Consider the following 15,355-nt stretch of genomic DNA (forward strand, 5'->3'; position numbering starts at 1 on the left):
CATGTCATTTTTCAACTGTTTATCCCCTTGGATAGTGTTATTGTAGGATGCAGCATTACCGTGGTGGTCTGGCAAAAGAAGACTGATGAGAGTGCTGGTTCAGTCAAGGATGAAGAGCGGGATTGGGAGCTTTGATCTCAGTGCGGGTCACTTTAGCCGAATAGTTACTACACTGCACTTGGTGCTGGGCCTCTATGGGAGCAACTGATGATCTTGCAGTCCCTGGCTGACGACTGTCTGGAAAATAAAGCCAGTATTAAACTGCCTTTTGTTCCTAAAACTGTAGTATTGATAGGAGATAATGGTGACTGAGAGGTCATTATGTTCTTTTGCAGGTTGAGCTGGGCCTTTTATTTCAGATTTATTCAGGTCTGCCTGCCTAGTTCCGACAGGAGCCCCATACCATCCTGAGTGCTACAGTGGTGCATAATGGCAATCCAATTTTTCCATTGGAATATCCAATTTTCAGATGCAGAAGTAGATGGGAAGGAGGCAGGGAGGGTGGGAAGTGCTATTGAGAAGAATCACTTGCATACAGAACGAACACTCAAATACAGATACCTTCAGTATATCTTCATGGTACATTATCCCTCCCTTCTTGGCTCTTGGTATGTGCTCAGTTGTTATCAAGACATTTGTGTGGAAATTTCCAGCCTAATAATGTGCAATAATGAACCTTTGCAAGGTACTGCAACATGTTAGGCTGTGATTTAGCAAAGCAGTGAAGTGTGCATGTAGACATAGGTTTGCCTGTTTTATTCGATCAAGGCTGGATGCCTTTGTGATCTTTGGATCTAGAGCATTTTCTAGCCTCATCAACAACAATACTGTAGCTTCATTGTCTGACATTTACAGCAGAAAAACAAAACCAGAGCAGCTTGAAAGCCAGCATGACTAGAAAGATGCGATAATTCAAGCTGTTAAGATTTATGGTTATTACCAGTGGAGAATATTAAAGTAATTCACTGACATGATATACAAGACTTGTAATAATGTCCATTAAAAAAATAAACAGAAGGGCGAGAGAATAAGGGATGGTTTGTGTTTGTGTGTTCCATTAGAACTGAAAAGTTCAGTATTTCTGATTTATTTTTTTTTTGGCACTTATTCTTGTGGCTGTTGATAAGCCCTTCCCAGCTGCTAAGTCCCATATTGCTGCTCATCCTTTAAAGCAGCTAGAAGCAGCATGACAGCTGACTGCCAGAAGGTGATGTGCATTAGAGCTGTATTAAACAAAAGCCTTGATTTTCTTGGAAGTAGGTTTTTTTAATATTAGGATGCCTACTAGGTCCCTTGGCACTTTCCCAGTAAATAAAACTCTGAACCTAAACTGCAGTGCAGAAATGTGTATAATCATGGGGATGGGTTTGTTTAGATGTTGATTTGTCTTTCAGGTGGTTTTTTTTGCTTGGTTGGTTTGGGATTTTTAAAAATTATTAATAGCTTTTGAGGCAAAGTATTTTAGCCTCCTGAATATGTTCCTATAGAGAATGAAAGTAGCAAGCTCACTTAGCCGTGAAAATTACTACTTTTATAGTTAATTTGGTTGTGTGATTGCAGAATCTGCTAGTTGGAGTGTTTCAGCAAAGTTAACAGAATATCTGTTTTCCATGAGGAGATAAATAGAAATGTTATCCCTTCCTGAGCTAGAAACAGTTGAATGCAGGAATCTGTATTGTAGCTGAGAAGAAAGGATATCCTTTCTGGGTCTCAGGCATTAAAAGGGCATTTTGCTAATTATTTTTATTTTTTACCAATGCCTTCACTGCAATCATTGCTGACTCTAAACATGAAAGATGTCCTCTGGTGGCTGATGAAGCCTCACATGCCCAGTGAGATGTGACCCATCATGTCAGATCTGCCACTCTGCTGTTAGTGACTGTGTGCTGTTAGGCACTGCCTCACCAAACACAACATGACATGAGACGACCACAGTGTATGGCAAACTTAAAAGAAAGCTCTCAGGCCCCTCCAGGGAGTTCAGACGTGAAACTGGTATTTCGCCACCAGGCTAGCAGGTGCCCACATCGCTTACCCAGGACATGTGTGATGCCTGTAGCAGAGAAGCTGCCTTTCAATCCATGCACTGCCAGCAGCCATACCTGGCCAGGCCAGCAGCAGCAAGAGCTTCAGAGGGAGGCTCCTTCAGCTTCAGCTCTGGGACAGAGGGAAGTGTTCTCCCTCTGTAGCAGGGAGAATAGTGACCATCTCGCCATGGAAATACCATTATTTCTACCATGTATTTGGAGGGAAAAGAGGAAAAGTTTTCACTTAGTCTCTGATTTAAACAGCAGGCTGGTCAGGAGTGACAAAGAGCATCAATAATTAATCCTTTAGCCATTTATGAAGGTACCATATGTAAATGTTTGTATATACCATTTGTAGAAAGAAATTGATGTTGTACTCTAAATATCAGGGGGTTGTTAGCTCCTTCTTCAGTATCCATTGCTACAGACTGGAGAGAGGAGCCTTTACAGATCTCTTCAAAGGAAAAGCTGAGATCAGCTGGTTTTGGCTCTCTCATACTCTCCAGATTTTAATGTTTTAGAGTTATAAGCAGGGGGTTCCCAGCAGGTGGTCCTTGAGTTTGGATTTTGTCTCCCCAGTTGGTTTTATGATGTCTGGTTTTTGTTGACCTTGCAGGTTATGTTAAGAGGTCTGTATTTTGAAGAAGAGGAGAATTGATTTGTTGTATGAGGAGGTTTCACAGCATTTTTTTTAAACTAACTTTTTCTGACAGTTTGGCCATGTTTTAATCTGACTTTATCTTTGGACATTTAGGAGCAGCGGCTGCAGAAGCTGCATTTGAGGTACATGGCTATGAGTATGCTCAGCGTCCTGAGGAAGACTCAAGACGTTGGCCAGCTTAGGGAGCCCTGTCAGAGTCAGACCCCAGGCACTGCTAGGAAGGCATTAGGCCAACACTAAACTCAGAGTAGCTGTAAGATGACGTCCCAGTGTTTAGTCCCGGATGATTACATTTTAACTAGTGCTCGGTCTCTTACCACTGCATGCAACTATTCTACAGGAAAAGTTCCTTGTAGTCATTTGACGCCTGATCCAATGTTCGCGTAAGTCAGTGGAAAGTTTCATTCTGCTTATGCCAGTGGAATTTAGATCTAGCACTGTTTCTTGGAATTATTAACTTGTCCTTGTTGTCAAAGCCTGTAGTTTCTTTAGATGTCAAAGGGTATATCATTAACTGAAGAAAAAAATATACATCCTAATTTAAAGTAACTCTCACAGCTACCATCTCCTAGCGTGTGTTAGTACAACTTAAATTAGGTAACCTGTTGTGAAGTAGCGTCAGGGGCAAAGTGACATGAAAAAAAAATGGTGTGTCTAAACCCATGGATACTTGAAACTTCCCGCTAGTGAAAATACCTAGCATTTGAGGTTTTCTCTTTCCTCCTTCTGAGCAGCTTTGATGTCATGATTTGAACATGTGGTGTAGTGCTGGTTCCTGTACCCCAGGCTGACCTTGGACTTGCCTCTTCAGTTCTTTTGACCAAGCTGTCTAACCTGGCCACACCTCACTGACATGAATGTACAAATGAAGGATGACAGGCTGCAGCTTTTAATGCCCTGTGTGCCTCCACCTCTTGGGCACCAGGCTTTTCTTCTCAAAGCAGAAAAGCAAAGGCACTTTTTCACTTTTAAACACTGAGGAAAGCAGCAGGAGCCTGGTCAATACAAGACCAGCACATCTTTCAGTGTTTCTACCCACAAGGTTGGCTTTTGGATCTGGTGCCAGATCATTCAATCCCAAGTAGTGTATTTTCTTTCTGCCTGTGTGGGTGCTTTGGACTCTACCAGCAGCCAAGGTGTGCAGCATGGCCATGTTTCCCCATATATATTACAACTGAAACCCGACCTTTAAAGGGGAAGGGAATCCCAATGACTTGCCTCAAGAGAGGAGAAAGCCCATTAATCCATCACTGTGAGCCAAGCAAAACATCTGCTGGAAAGCCATCGAGCTATTAGTGTGAGTGGGGGGCAAGTTTGGGGAAAAGTGGCCTCTTTCCATGCCAGGTGTGCACCATGGCCATGTTTCCCCATATATATTACAAACAACTGAAACCTGACCTTTAAAGGGGAAGGGAATCCCAATGACTTGCCTCAAGAGAGGAGAAAGCCCATTAATCCATCACTGTGAGCCAAGCAAAACATCTGCTGGAAAGCCATCGAGCTATTAGTGTGAGTGGGGGGCAAGTTTGGGGAAAAGTGGCCTCTTTCCATGCCATGGAGAAAAATAGCAAGTGTCCTGTCTAGAGGTAACCATCTCCTGAATGGTACTGTACGCAGCTTTAGATCTGATGTTAGTTGTTAGGGAAGAAGAGGTAGTGTTGTCCTGTAGGGAAGTTAAGGCAGGAAAAGATAATGGCTTCAAGAAAGATGATCTAATCATTTACAAAACATTAAGCATCTCAAGTAAGTCCAGCTTTTTCAAAACTGCTAACAGTGTTGTCATGGACTAAGAGATTAGAAAAAGAGAAGGAAGAGCAAGCTTTGGTCGTCTTTGTTTTATTGCATTGTATATTAAATGTTAACTTCTGACTAAAGTGTTTATTACAATTAACAGGTTTCAACGTGCTGTTTGACTTATTTTAAATATGTAGGTTTAAAAGTGAGCCGGTTCAGATTCAGCCTAGTGACTCCTGCTTTGCTACCAGAAGTAGCTTTTAAAAAACAGTAGTAGGTTTTAAAAATCTTGCCAGGTTTTTAAGTTAAAATCTTTAATTTTAAAAATTAAAATTTAAAAAATCTTTTTAATTAAATCTTTAGTCGGCATTGCATGTGTTGATGATTGCAGAAATACAAGGCATTGGAGAGCTTCACAAAGCACAGGACTTGAACTGATATTCATGAGAAGGGTGTTTTTTTCCCAGGGTTGGAAGATTTTTTCACACAGGCCAAAGCTTACCAAGATTTTTGCTGTTTCATGTCTGTTGTTTGGTGGGGTTTTTTTGTCAGGGGATATGAGAGATACTCACATTCACTAATTGCTTACGTTCATTCTAGATGGGATACGCTCCTTTGCATGTTGGCTGCCACTATGGAAACATAAAAATTGTTAACTTCCTTCTGCAACATTCTGCAAAAGTTAATGCCAAAACGAAGGTGAGTTTTCCACCTCTGCCTCTCTCATTCTGTGGAGGAAGCTTGTGCACTGTACCCACTGCAGCCTTTCCCTTTCCTTGTGCCTACAGAACGGGTACACGCCGCTGCACCAGGCTGCGCAGCAGGGGCACACTCACATCATCAACGTCCTGCTCCAGCACGGCGCGGCGCCCAACGAGCTCACTGTGGTAAGTGCAGCGGGTCCACTGCCAGGCCACCGCTCTCCCATCGGGCTCAGTTGTCCTACCCCATGTAAAGTATTTGAGCAAGGGAAATGAGGGAACAATGTGTGTGGTGGGAGAGGAAAAGAGCAGAGGAAGCCTATTCCCATCGCCCCCGCATCCTCTATGCCATCATTTCTTCCAAAACTAGAACAGCAAACGTCTGAAAATCTTTTCATTTTCATCCCATTTCTGTAAAGACTTAAAAACTTACGGTTATGTATCCTACTACCCGAAATATTTATTTCAATCATCAGTGTATTGTGCGTTTTTCTACAGTTAATTAGCAGTTTCTACACTCAGCCTTGCTAACTTTCGACTTTTGTTATAAATGTTTCAATTGCTAGAATGGAAACACTGCCCTTGCCATTGCTAAGCGACTTGGCTACATTTCAGTTGTTGACACATTGAAGGTGGTGACGGAAGAGACCATGACTACAATTGTAAGTACAGCTTAGTTCGGTAGTGAATGGAAGAATTTTTCCTAAGCCAGCATATTCGGCTTTGTTTAGTTACACATCTACTGAGATTCCAGTTTAATTTCCACCTATTTCCTTTCAGCAGTATAGGGTGGATATTAAGTCAGCTATGAGCAATATATTTTTAAGGCAGTAGACATTACTAGGATGCATGCAGAAAGAGTAGCAACTGAGCAGAAAATGGACAGTGTAAATGACTGGTCATAGGTGCCACATTTTTCCGTACATCTTGTTGTTTGGGGCACAAACCACACAAATACAGACTGGTTTGTAGTTGAAAAGACATTCCTATAGACTTGTGTAAATAGAAGCTGCTTCTGCCTTTTGAGAGGGTTTGCCAAGAGGCTGATGTGTAATGGCTTGTATTTGGCCTAAGAGAACATATTCCGATCTAAGAAGTGGTTGAAATTTACTTAAAAGCACTTCATTGCATAGTTTTTGGAGTCTGCTGAAAGATGGTGAAAGGCCGTCTTCTCTAAGCAGCCACAGTCAGGCCCTGTCCATGGCAGGGGGGTTGGACTAGATGATCTTTAAGGTCTCTTCTAACCCAAACCATTTTATGATTCTACTACATCCATTCCCTGTGACATATACATGAACTCCAGCTTCTGTCTTGGCTCTCAGGAAGGCTTATGGCAGCATTAGCCAGGTGAGATTAAAGAGACTGGCAATGGTCAAATGTTACCTGCTCTCAGAAAAATCTTGATTCACAGAATCCAAAATATTTCTCAGAAAAATGTTTTGTTCATTAATGTTTTGCCCAATTGCTCTATGAAGAAAACAGTTTTGTTAGGTGAGTAGCCTCCATGCAGCACCATAGTAGTAAAGCCAAAATTGGGTCTTAAGAAGATAAAGCCAGAGCATTGGCTCCAAATTTGCTTTTTTCCTTTTTGCAACTTTTTTTTTCCTAATAAAAAAGAAGAGGAGAAGTATGTGCACACATGTATTTTTATGCATATCAGTTACAGTTACTGTGTGTTCCATGTTTTGTCATCGCCCATTTGCGGTCTCTTGGTGCAAGCAGGTGGTTGCAATACGATGAGCATTTGGGATGACAGGCAGATTTTAGCTCTGCTACTGCATGTGCCTTTTTTTCCTGTGACTTTCCTGGCTGTGGTCTATAACTCAGTAGCTTACAGAAAAGTCACCACACGAAAGAAGAATTTCAGAACAATAAAATATAAAGAAGTATGCCTGAAACTAATAACTTTTTTTTCTTCTTACACCTTCTTTCTACGTTTTCTCAGGAACACATTTCTCTCTAGAAAGATTCCAAAATAGTTTTCCACAAAATGAATAATGTGGCGGAGAAGATTATATAGGGCAGCATAAACTCGAATGATTGCCTAGCATAGAACTAGGTAGCTGCAGTAAAACCACATTTTAATGCTAAGAACTCCCGGTATCACAAGGTCATTCTTAGCTTGTAGAACCAAGAAGCTGGGGGAGTTTGTGCTGCATAAGATGATTGATCATTTATGTTCTGTAGATGAAGAAGAGCAGAGAGATGGTGGGTCAGGGTCAGGCTGTGAATTGGTGTGGAAGAAATGTTAGATGCTGAAAGATCTGTACTACCTCGAATACCTGCTCTCAAGAGAAGTCCAGAAAGGATTTCCATTAAAATTAGAATATTCTGCTTGTCAGTCACAAGTGTGCAATTGCCAGGATTTCGAAGTCTAGACATGAAATCTGATTTACAACTGTGGGTCTTAAAAACTCAGTTTGACTGCTGAGACTTATTTTTTGAGGCTTGTGGCTAAACAACTCCCAAAGGTAAATTTAATGAAAACATGAATGAACACAGCTAATTTTACTACAGCTTTTACTCAAACACAAATCCAGTAGTGCCTGAAAAAAAGCAGGCCTGTGATTTTGCTAGTTGAACAGCAATGTGTTAAAAAGCTTTGCAAGTAGTTCCCACAGAATGAAATGTATGAGGATTTTTATAAGTTTTGTGATGTTTGAGTGTGCAGGAGCTCTTCTGCCTGTATCAAGTGATGGCAGTCACCCAGGAAACATGAACCGCCAAATGAGTATTCATAAGGCCAGAGAAGAACTGAAACATTTATCATAAATGAAAATGGGAAAGCTATTTTGTCCTTCTGACCTTGTTAATGATTTCTTATTTGTATATGAAGGATGAGAAGTAATGGTAGTTTAAAATAATATCATATAAAAACTCCATAATGATGGGAGTGGCTTTTGATGTGGCATTTGTTGTTTGGTTTCATTTGTTTGCTTGTTTTTTTCCACTGCACATCTTGAATGATAAGTCTGCAGGGTCCCCAGCATGACCTAAATCTTTACCAGTGCTTGCTGTGCTGTACCCAGCTGGAGAGTAACGTGTGCGTGTGTGTGTCATTTGTGAGGCACACAGGTATTCTAGGAACAGATTGCAGGGATTCAGAACCTTTTTTTTTTCCTCCTTCTAATTTATTTTATGTTGGTCTAAGAGTTTGAATCAATATAAAAAACTCCATGATGATGGGAGTGGCTTTTGATGTGGGGTTTGTTGTTTGGTTTTGTTTGTTTGCTTGGTTTTTTACTTCCACTGCACTTCTTGAATGATAAGTCTGCAGGGTCCCCAGTGTGACCTAAATCTTTACCAGTGCTTGCTGTGCTGTACCCAGCTGGAGAGTAACGTGTGCGTGTGTGTGTCATTTGTGAGACACACAGGTATTCTAGGAACAGATTGCAGGGATTCAGAACCTTTTTTTTTTCCTCCTTCTAATTTATTTTATGTTGGTCTAAGAGTTTGAATCAATATAAACATCAGGATGAAAATCAACCAACCACTTCTGAGTGTCTTTCATGCCCAAATTCCTTAAGGGGTATCATTTAGCCTGCATGTGGTTACAATTGTTCTCATTTGTGGGAAAAACACACAATTCATGCTGAGGCACCTCTGAAAAAATGCACATAGATTAAGCCTGCTCCTAAATTGCAGCATTTTTCTAATGACAAAGGAGAAATAATTCCCTCAGAAGGTTTAGTCTAAACAGAGATGACCTATTGCTGCTCAAAATTCAGACAACTCTTTAAAGGTTCTTACTCAAACCCTTGACTTGGCACTCTTTTCAGCGTACTTGTTTCTTCTCTTGATATCATCATGTTCTAGGCTTTCAGCTCATGCTTTTTCTGCTGTGGAAGTTTGAATATAGTTTAAAACACAATTATAATATTGCCTATTCTTGTATTATTTCATATAGTCTTTTTAATGCATAGTTCAATGCATCTATAAAAAAGAAAGTGAATAAGAAGCTAAAAACCCAAAATCTTGTTTTGCCAACTGCTGATAATAGCATGTCCTACCTTGCATTTAATTTTTAAAATAACTATAATTTTAAGAAAAATTGTACCTGCACTCTGAAACTACTTTTTTTTCTTTGACAGACTGTTACAGAAAAGCACAAAATGAATGTACCCGAAACCATGAATGAAGTTCTTGATATGTCTGATGATGAAGGTATTAAAACATAAAAAACCTCTCTCACTTATTTCTTAGTCTTTCGTTGTTGTAAGAGATGTTTGTTTTAAAAAAGCAACAAACAAACAGTATTAGTTGGATATGGTCTTTGCATATTTGTTATTGTTTTACGTCGATTGTTTTGTTGACACATTGTTAGTCTATGCTTTTATTTAATTATTTTGTTTATTTAAATCATGCAGTTCGTAAAGCCAATGCCCCTGAAATACTCAGCGATGCTGAATATTTGTCAGATGTTGAAGAAGGTATTTGTGCATTTTTGTATTGCGGTGATTAACTTAAGCTTCTTCCTTTTATTTCATCTGTCTGAAAATTAATCCTTTCAGATGATTTTCTTCTTATCCCACTAACAAGAATTTCTGCTTGACAATTAAGAATGCTTTCAAAAATTCTTTGAGCTATTGCTGGTTAACACTCCATTTTTTTCTGAATCTCTTACTCTCTACTTTTTAATCAAATTACCTCCAGTTTCCTGGAATAGCCCTTTTCCTGCTGCCTGTATAAAGTGGAGAATTGTTTTGTTGTTGTAACTGAAAAATTAAATATCGGACAAAAGGGTCAAATAGCAAAACATTTTGAAAGAAATAACCAATACTGACAGTGAACAGTAGAAGAATTTTTGTTGTTGTTGTTTTAAATTCTGGTGTGGATTAAGCTCTTAAGCGCTTGATTTACTCTGATAGTGGACTCTTAGGGTCCACTATCTTAGATGACTCTTTCAGGGTGGGGTAGTTTTTTGGGGGGTTGCAGGGGAGTTGTTTGTTTTTTACATTTAATACGTTTAATTAGTAGTATGTTTAACACATAACAGACATGTTCCTGTGTGACCTGGTCTGGGTGATCCTGCTCTGGCAGGGGGGTTGGACTGGATGAGCTTTCGAGGTCTCTTCCAACTCCTCACATTCTGTGATTCTCTGATTCTGTGATACTTCAGTCATGATATTGAATAAAACCACATCAGACTACTCTTGTCCTCAGTAAAGAGGATGCTGCATTGGATTCAACATGTTGGTGTTTGTTAGTATTAAGGAAGTACTTAGTAGCTGAGATTTCATCTGTATCATCCTGCAAAGTGATGTTAAATCTGTGAGAGTGGCAATAAAACCCTGTGGTTTTAATTGCCGCTAAAAGTCTTCTAAGCTACCTATGCTCGCAACCTGCCCATCCCAGCTTGCTCCTTGGTGCAGGTTAGGCTCGTCATGAATTCAGTGGTCCTCAAATATTTAAAACTCCTCTGACAACTTCTTCCCTCCCCTATACCAGCATCCCCTGTTAGGTCAGACCTCTCCTGGTTTGGATGTGCAGGAGTCTGTGTGAGTTTCACCAGAGGCCACAGTGGGATTAGGTTCCCAGACGACATTCAGAAACAGGAAGGTCTTAAGTTGATAAAGAGGATGACAGTGTCCTGAAGGCTTTTTTGTGTGTCCCAATTCACTTGCATTACAGCTGCAGGTTTTTTCTACTCTAGTAGGAGAACTAGTGTCTGGGTTCAAATTTCTTGTACTTTTTTAGTTAATCTCTCTTTCTTCCTCCCTAGTGATATATTTACTTTTAATTTGTATAGCATTTAAGCAGTAAGGTGTAAAAGCTATTTAGCAACGTTCATTGTGTGCAGCTCTTGTTTAATTCATGCATTGAGGCTTTTGGTTTGTTTTCAGTTTGTCATTGTGTTCCCATTGCTGCAGTTCCAAATGGAGTGTTCTTACCCTACACCTGTGTTTTACAAATAACTCTCTTGGGCCATTGTACTGCTCGAAACACTGTATTGTTTTAACTGACTGAAACACTGATGCGTCACAGCGTTAGTGAATAGAGCAGTAACTATTGCCTTATCCCTCTGCACAGCGTGCGGCGAGGTACAGATGAGGAAAACTCCTATATGGAATCTAAATCTTAGAACCTAAGATATGCAATGTGTCTTTTAATATCTAGGATTATTTGTTAAGGCCCAATGCAAAGCCTGCAGGGATGTGTGAGATCTGTGGAAGGTTTTTGTAGTCACTCTCAGTTTAACCAAACCAAACGTCAAGAATGCAGGTAATATGATTGTTTCCTTGCCTAGACTATTCTGCACCCATGTTGTTACTAGGGGAGCTAAGAGACTGTTTTATACACAACAGGGTCATTTTCCAACCTAACACTGAGAGGGAGCTCTCAAATCAAATAGTAGGCATGCAGTGACTTACAGCCTTTGAGGTAACAACCACCGGCCTGTCTCTCTTTCCTGACTTGCACATCTGTAAAGACAATATACCTGTGCCCATCCCCACAACTCCCCCATGTTGATAGGGTAATTTCATGCAATGCATCCACTTACGCCAGTAGAAATAAATATGTTCAAGATGATAGTGCACTCTGACAAATCTCATAGCCAGGAAACTGATTTCCAAGTGAGAGAAGGGCACAAATTTACCACCCAAATCTGAGCTCTCCCTCAGTTGGCTAATGTTCATATCATCAGCCAAAACTCTTCAGCTTGTTTAATGATTTCTCAACATGCTATGCAATCCTCAAGTTTTCTCTCGTAAGAGAAATTGAAGGCTTGGAAAGTAGAGTCTCAGAGCTCAGAGACAAATCTCAGGAAACTGTTTCCTTGTGTTTATGTCTTGCTGTGCCCACTAAATAATTATTTACATGGAAATTGTGTAATTTCTCTTCCCTGCTGAGGACAGTTTGGTTTGGAGTCAGACTCATTGAGAGGAGAGACTTTTTCTTCCTTTTCCTAGATTACTCTGGCCATTCTGCCCAAATGAGGTTAAGTGCTGGAAAACTACTACACCACAAGAAAGAAATGGTGTTTTTTTAAAAAGATGTGAGCATGATTTTGTGGGGAAAATTGAAGGTTCATCTTCACATGTAGCAGAAAGTTTGTAGAAGAATATAGAGCAATTCTGATGCACACTGAACACGTGCTCTGCTTTTATTTTTAAAGTGATTGCAAATCTTCTAAATGTGAAACCTGAGACTACAAGAACAAGGTCTTTCCTCTTACCATCTCCAGATGTGAGCTTGCACCCCACACCCTGCGCAGCTGCTGGGAGCTCCAGCAGTGCACCCCGCGGCCAGCAGCCACATGGCTGGTGGGGAGCCAGGAATCAGCCATGCTAAAGCACATCCCGAGCCATCTGCGGGAGGCCTGGAGGGAACCTCCTTGCATGCTCAGCCTCAGAGCATCCCTCTGGGCGGATGCAAGAGCTTTAATCTGATGGAGGAAGCTGAAGCCCTGCTTGTAACTGCCTCAACCCAGCAATGAGCTCTGTCACAACGGCCTGTGCCCCAAAAGCTACCACTGCTGCCTCAGAGGTGAAGGGACAGCAAGCAGTGGAAGCTGAAACAAAGAGGGGTGACGCTCTGTGACTGGTGAAGGGAAAAAAAGTCCAAACCAAAAAACAGTTCAGGTGTTGAAAATTTTAAACAGCCATTGTTAGGATACAGTTATTGTTGAGCTTTTAACTTTTTTTTTTAATTTGGTCTTCAGTAGATAACAAACTTTTGGGTGTAAATAAGGACACCATTTTAAACCCATTTAAAAGAGATTCTTCTCAGTAGGAGTAAGTATCATGCTAATCAATCCCTGGCAGATTAGACAGATGTCATAAGAGGACATGAGTGCACACTGCCTGATCCCTGAGTAGGTGCTGAGGTGCAGCAGTTTAAGTGCATTAAGACAGGTCAGGGCAGCCCCTAGCATGAAAGTCTGTTATGGATCATTTTAGGAGGGGTTGATTCGTTATATTTTTATGCTCAGAGTTTTCTGAGTTTCTTTGTCTCCATAAAATTTCACAGCTTCATAAAAGTTTCAGTGGTTTGCTGTTGGTTTTTCTCCATACTTGTGTGAAACAAAACCTTGGCTACAACTGGAAGCATCCTGCTCTTTGCTGTGGCTGTACCTCTTCTGCCATCAGGCAGCTCTGGACAGGCTGTGACAAGGGAGTGGTGAAAGCTTCGAGGATCTTTAGCAAAGCCAATGACCAATACCCATTTGGATCCCAGGCTATGATTAAATTTTGTTTGGGGCTTTTCCCAAGCCACATGATGCCTTCTCTCCTGCTGCCAAAGAGCCTGTATTTATCACTGGTGTTTAAAAACAGCACTTACCCTGTGCTCTCGCAATTCCCAGCTGTAGGAGAGGCACTGAGGGACCAGAAAAATGGGTGAAACATGGGAAAAAGTGATAAAGGTGATGAGAGGTATGGAAAAACTTCTTGGGAGAAAAAAGTAGAGTAGGATTGTCTATCCCAGCAAAAAAAAATATAAATCTGAATGAAGGAGAAGCTAGAATGTATAGAATAGTGGGTGGCCAAGTGAGCACTATAGCTTGCTGCCTTTCCTGAAGTCTAAGAATAGGGGGCATCAGTGAAACCAGCAAAAGGCAGATTCGGCTTGAAAGGGCTGCTTTTCCTGCAACAGGTAGTTGAACTGTGTGACTCTTTGGCATGTATCCTTGGTGTGGGGAATGCAAAATGTTTACATCGAGTTCAAAGTGTAATTGGAAAAAATTAAAAAGGGGAAAAAAATTACCTGCTTGTGACTATATAAACCTCTTGCAGCCTTAGAAATTGCGTGCTCAAATCACTGCCAGCTAGAAAAATGTGCCAGAGGACTTGCACTGTTTCATGTTCTTATATTCTGAGAAGTGTGGCTGCTGTCAGAGACAGGGTATACCAGAACTGATGGGCCTTTGCTTTGACCTGCTGCCGCTACTCTTTCCTGGATTTCGAACGCTTTCCTGTACTTGTGATAACTATGTTTGCCCACTGCTAACAGGGACATCATCTGTCTTCAACACGTGATATATTGTGAAGGGAAGGATGGGAACTTCAGCAAAGTTTGTGGTGTTTTTTTTCTGTGCCTCATATTTTTGGGCATTTCTCTATCATTTGTGTTTAGAGACTAATTTTGTCTTCACTTTTCCATGGGACCTATGTCTGCAGGTATATAGTGTGCTGTGAGCAAACACACTGCTGTTACCTGAAATGCAGAGGATTAGGCTGCAGCACCTAATTAAACAGAGTGGGATTGCTGAAACGTGCACCACCCATTTTGCTCCAGCCTCCCACGATCACAAAACAATGTCTGGAATTCTTTGAAATTACCACTCCTAGATGCAGCTTTTCCTTTGATGAGAGCATTTCATCAGAGTAATCCTGCTCCGGCTGGATTAGCTGCAGAGCAGGATAACATCTAATGTATTTTGCAGCTCAACTGGAATGGCTTTTTATTTTTTCCACCTTGTCTTTGACAAATGACACTCCGAAAGAAAATGCCTCCACTGTTCGTCAAAGTGGTGTGGCGTTACTGGTCCAGTTAGCAGTTCCTTAAAATTGCCCGTATCTCAGACCTTACCTGGGCCGCTCCACCGCCCCCAGGATGCGGTCCTTTTCTCTCAAACACCTGAATTTTCTCTCTCGACACACGCACCCCATGCAGAGGGTTGGGGAGGGAGTGGGAGCTGCCCCCAGCCCCCGCCGTTGATACCCACGGTGCAGCTGGGGCTCAGCCCGGGGCACCTCCGGGCCCCTGTGCATGACCGAAGGGGAGGCGCCGGGCCACAGCCCCGGCCCCGGCGGGGGCGGGCGGAGCGCAGCGCCCTTCCCCGCAGCCCCACGCTCCCTTGCTCAGCCCCGGTATCAAGTTACAGAAAAACTACACCCTCGCAGCACCCCTATTTACATACAAATAACTGGAGTGCCTGCATTTATGTCACCATTCAAGAGGCTTGCCAAGGGAGGCTGTAATCCAATCAGCAGAAGCTTTAAAAGGATGTCTGCGGAGTGATTAAAAGGGGATTTTTTTTTTTTTAACTGTAGTGATTATTTTTCATTTTGTTTCATATTTGCAAAGAACTTTGATCTGAGTTAGGCGGCCAAAGATGCGCGTGTCCTGAAATACATACGAAGAGATCAAGATGTTAAGAAGATCTCGGTTGTTGTGTGGAAAGCGAATATGACCCACAGGGATTAGTTTGCTTGTGCTGGTTTGGAGATTAACTCTAAATCACTGCTTAAGGACTAATAGGACTAATAGGAATTCTTGGAAACATCAGG

General features: G+C 41.4%; 1 protein-coding gene across 1 annotated transcript in view; it reads left to right on the forward strand.

The window, feature by feature from the left end:
• The window catches only part of ANK3 (ankyrin 3, node of Ranvier (ankyrin G)), a gene marked incomplete at its 5' end in the record, with an annotated part of 150,173 nt that overhangs the window by 59,251 nt on the left and 75,567 nt on the right, over positions 1–15,355 (forward strand). Inside the window, 5 exons of the mRNA XM_010190949.1 lie at positions 5,023–5,121; positions 5,211–5,309; positions 5,690–5,785; positions 9,215–9,287; positions 9,491–9,553. Coding sequence (XP_010189251.1) covers positions 5,023–5,121; positions 5,211–5,309; positions 5,690–5,785; positions 9,215–9,287; positions 9,491–9,553 — 430 coding nt within the window. The remainder of the gene's footprint in view (positions 1–5,022; positions 5,122–5,210; positions 5,310–5,689; positions 5,786–9,214; positions 9,288–9,490; positions 9,554–15,355) is intronic.

This window comes from Mesitornis unicolor, unplaced genomic scaffold (assembly GCF_000695765.1).
Source record: "Mesitornis unicolor isolate BGI_N332 unplaced genomic scaffold, ASM69576v1 scaffold2318, whole genome shotgun sequence".
NCBI lineage: Eukaryota > Metazoa > Chordata > Aves > Mesitornithiformes > Mesitornithidae > Mesitornis > Mesitornis unicolor.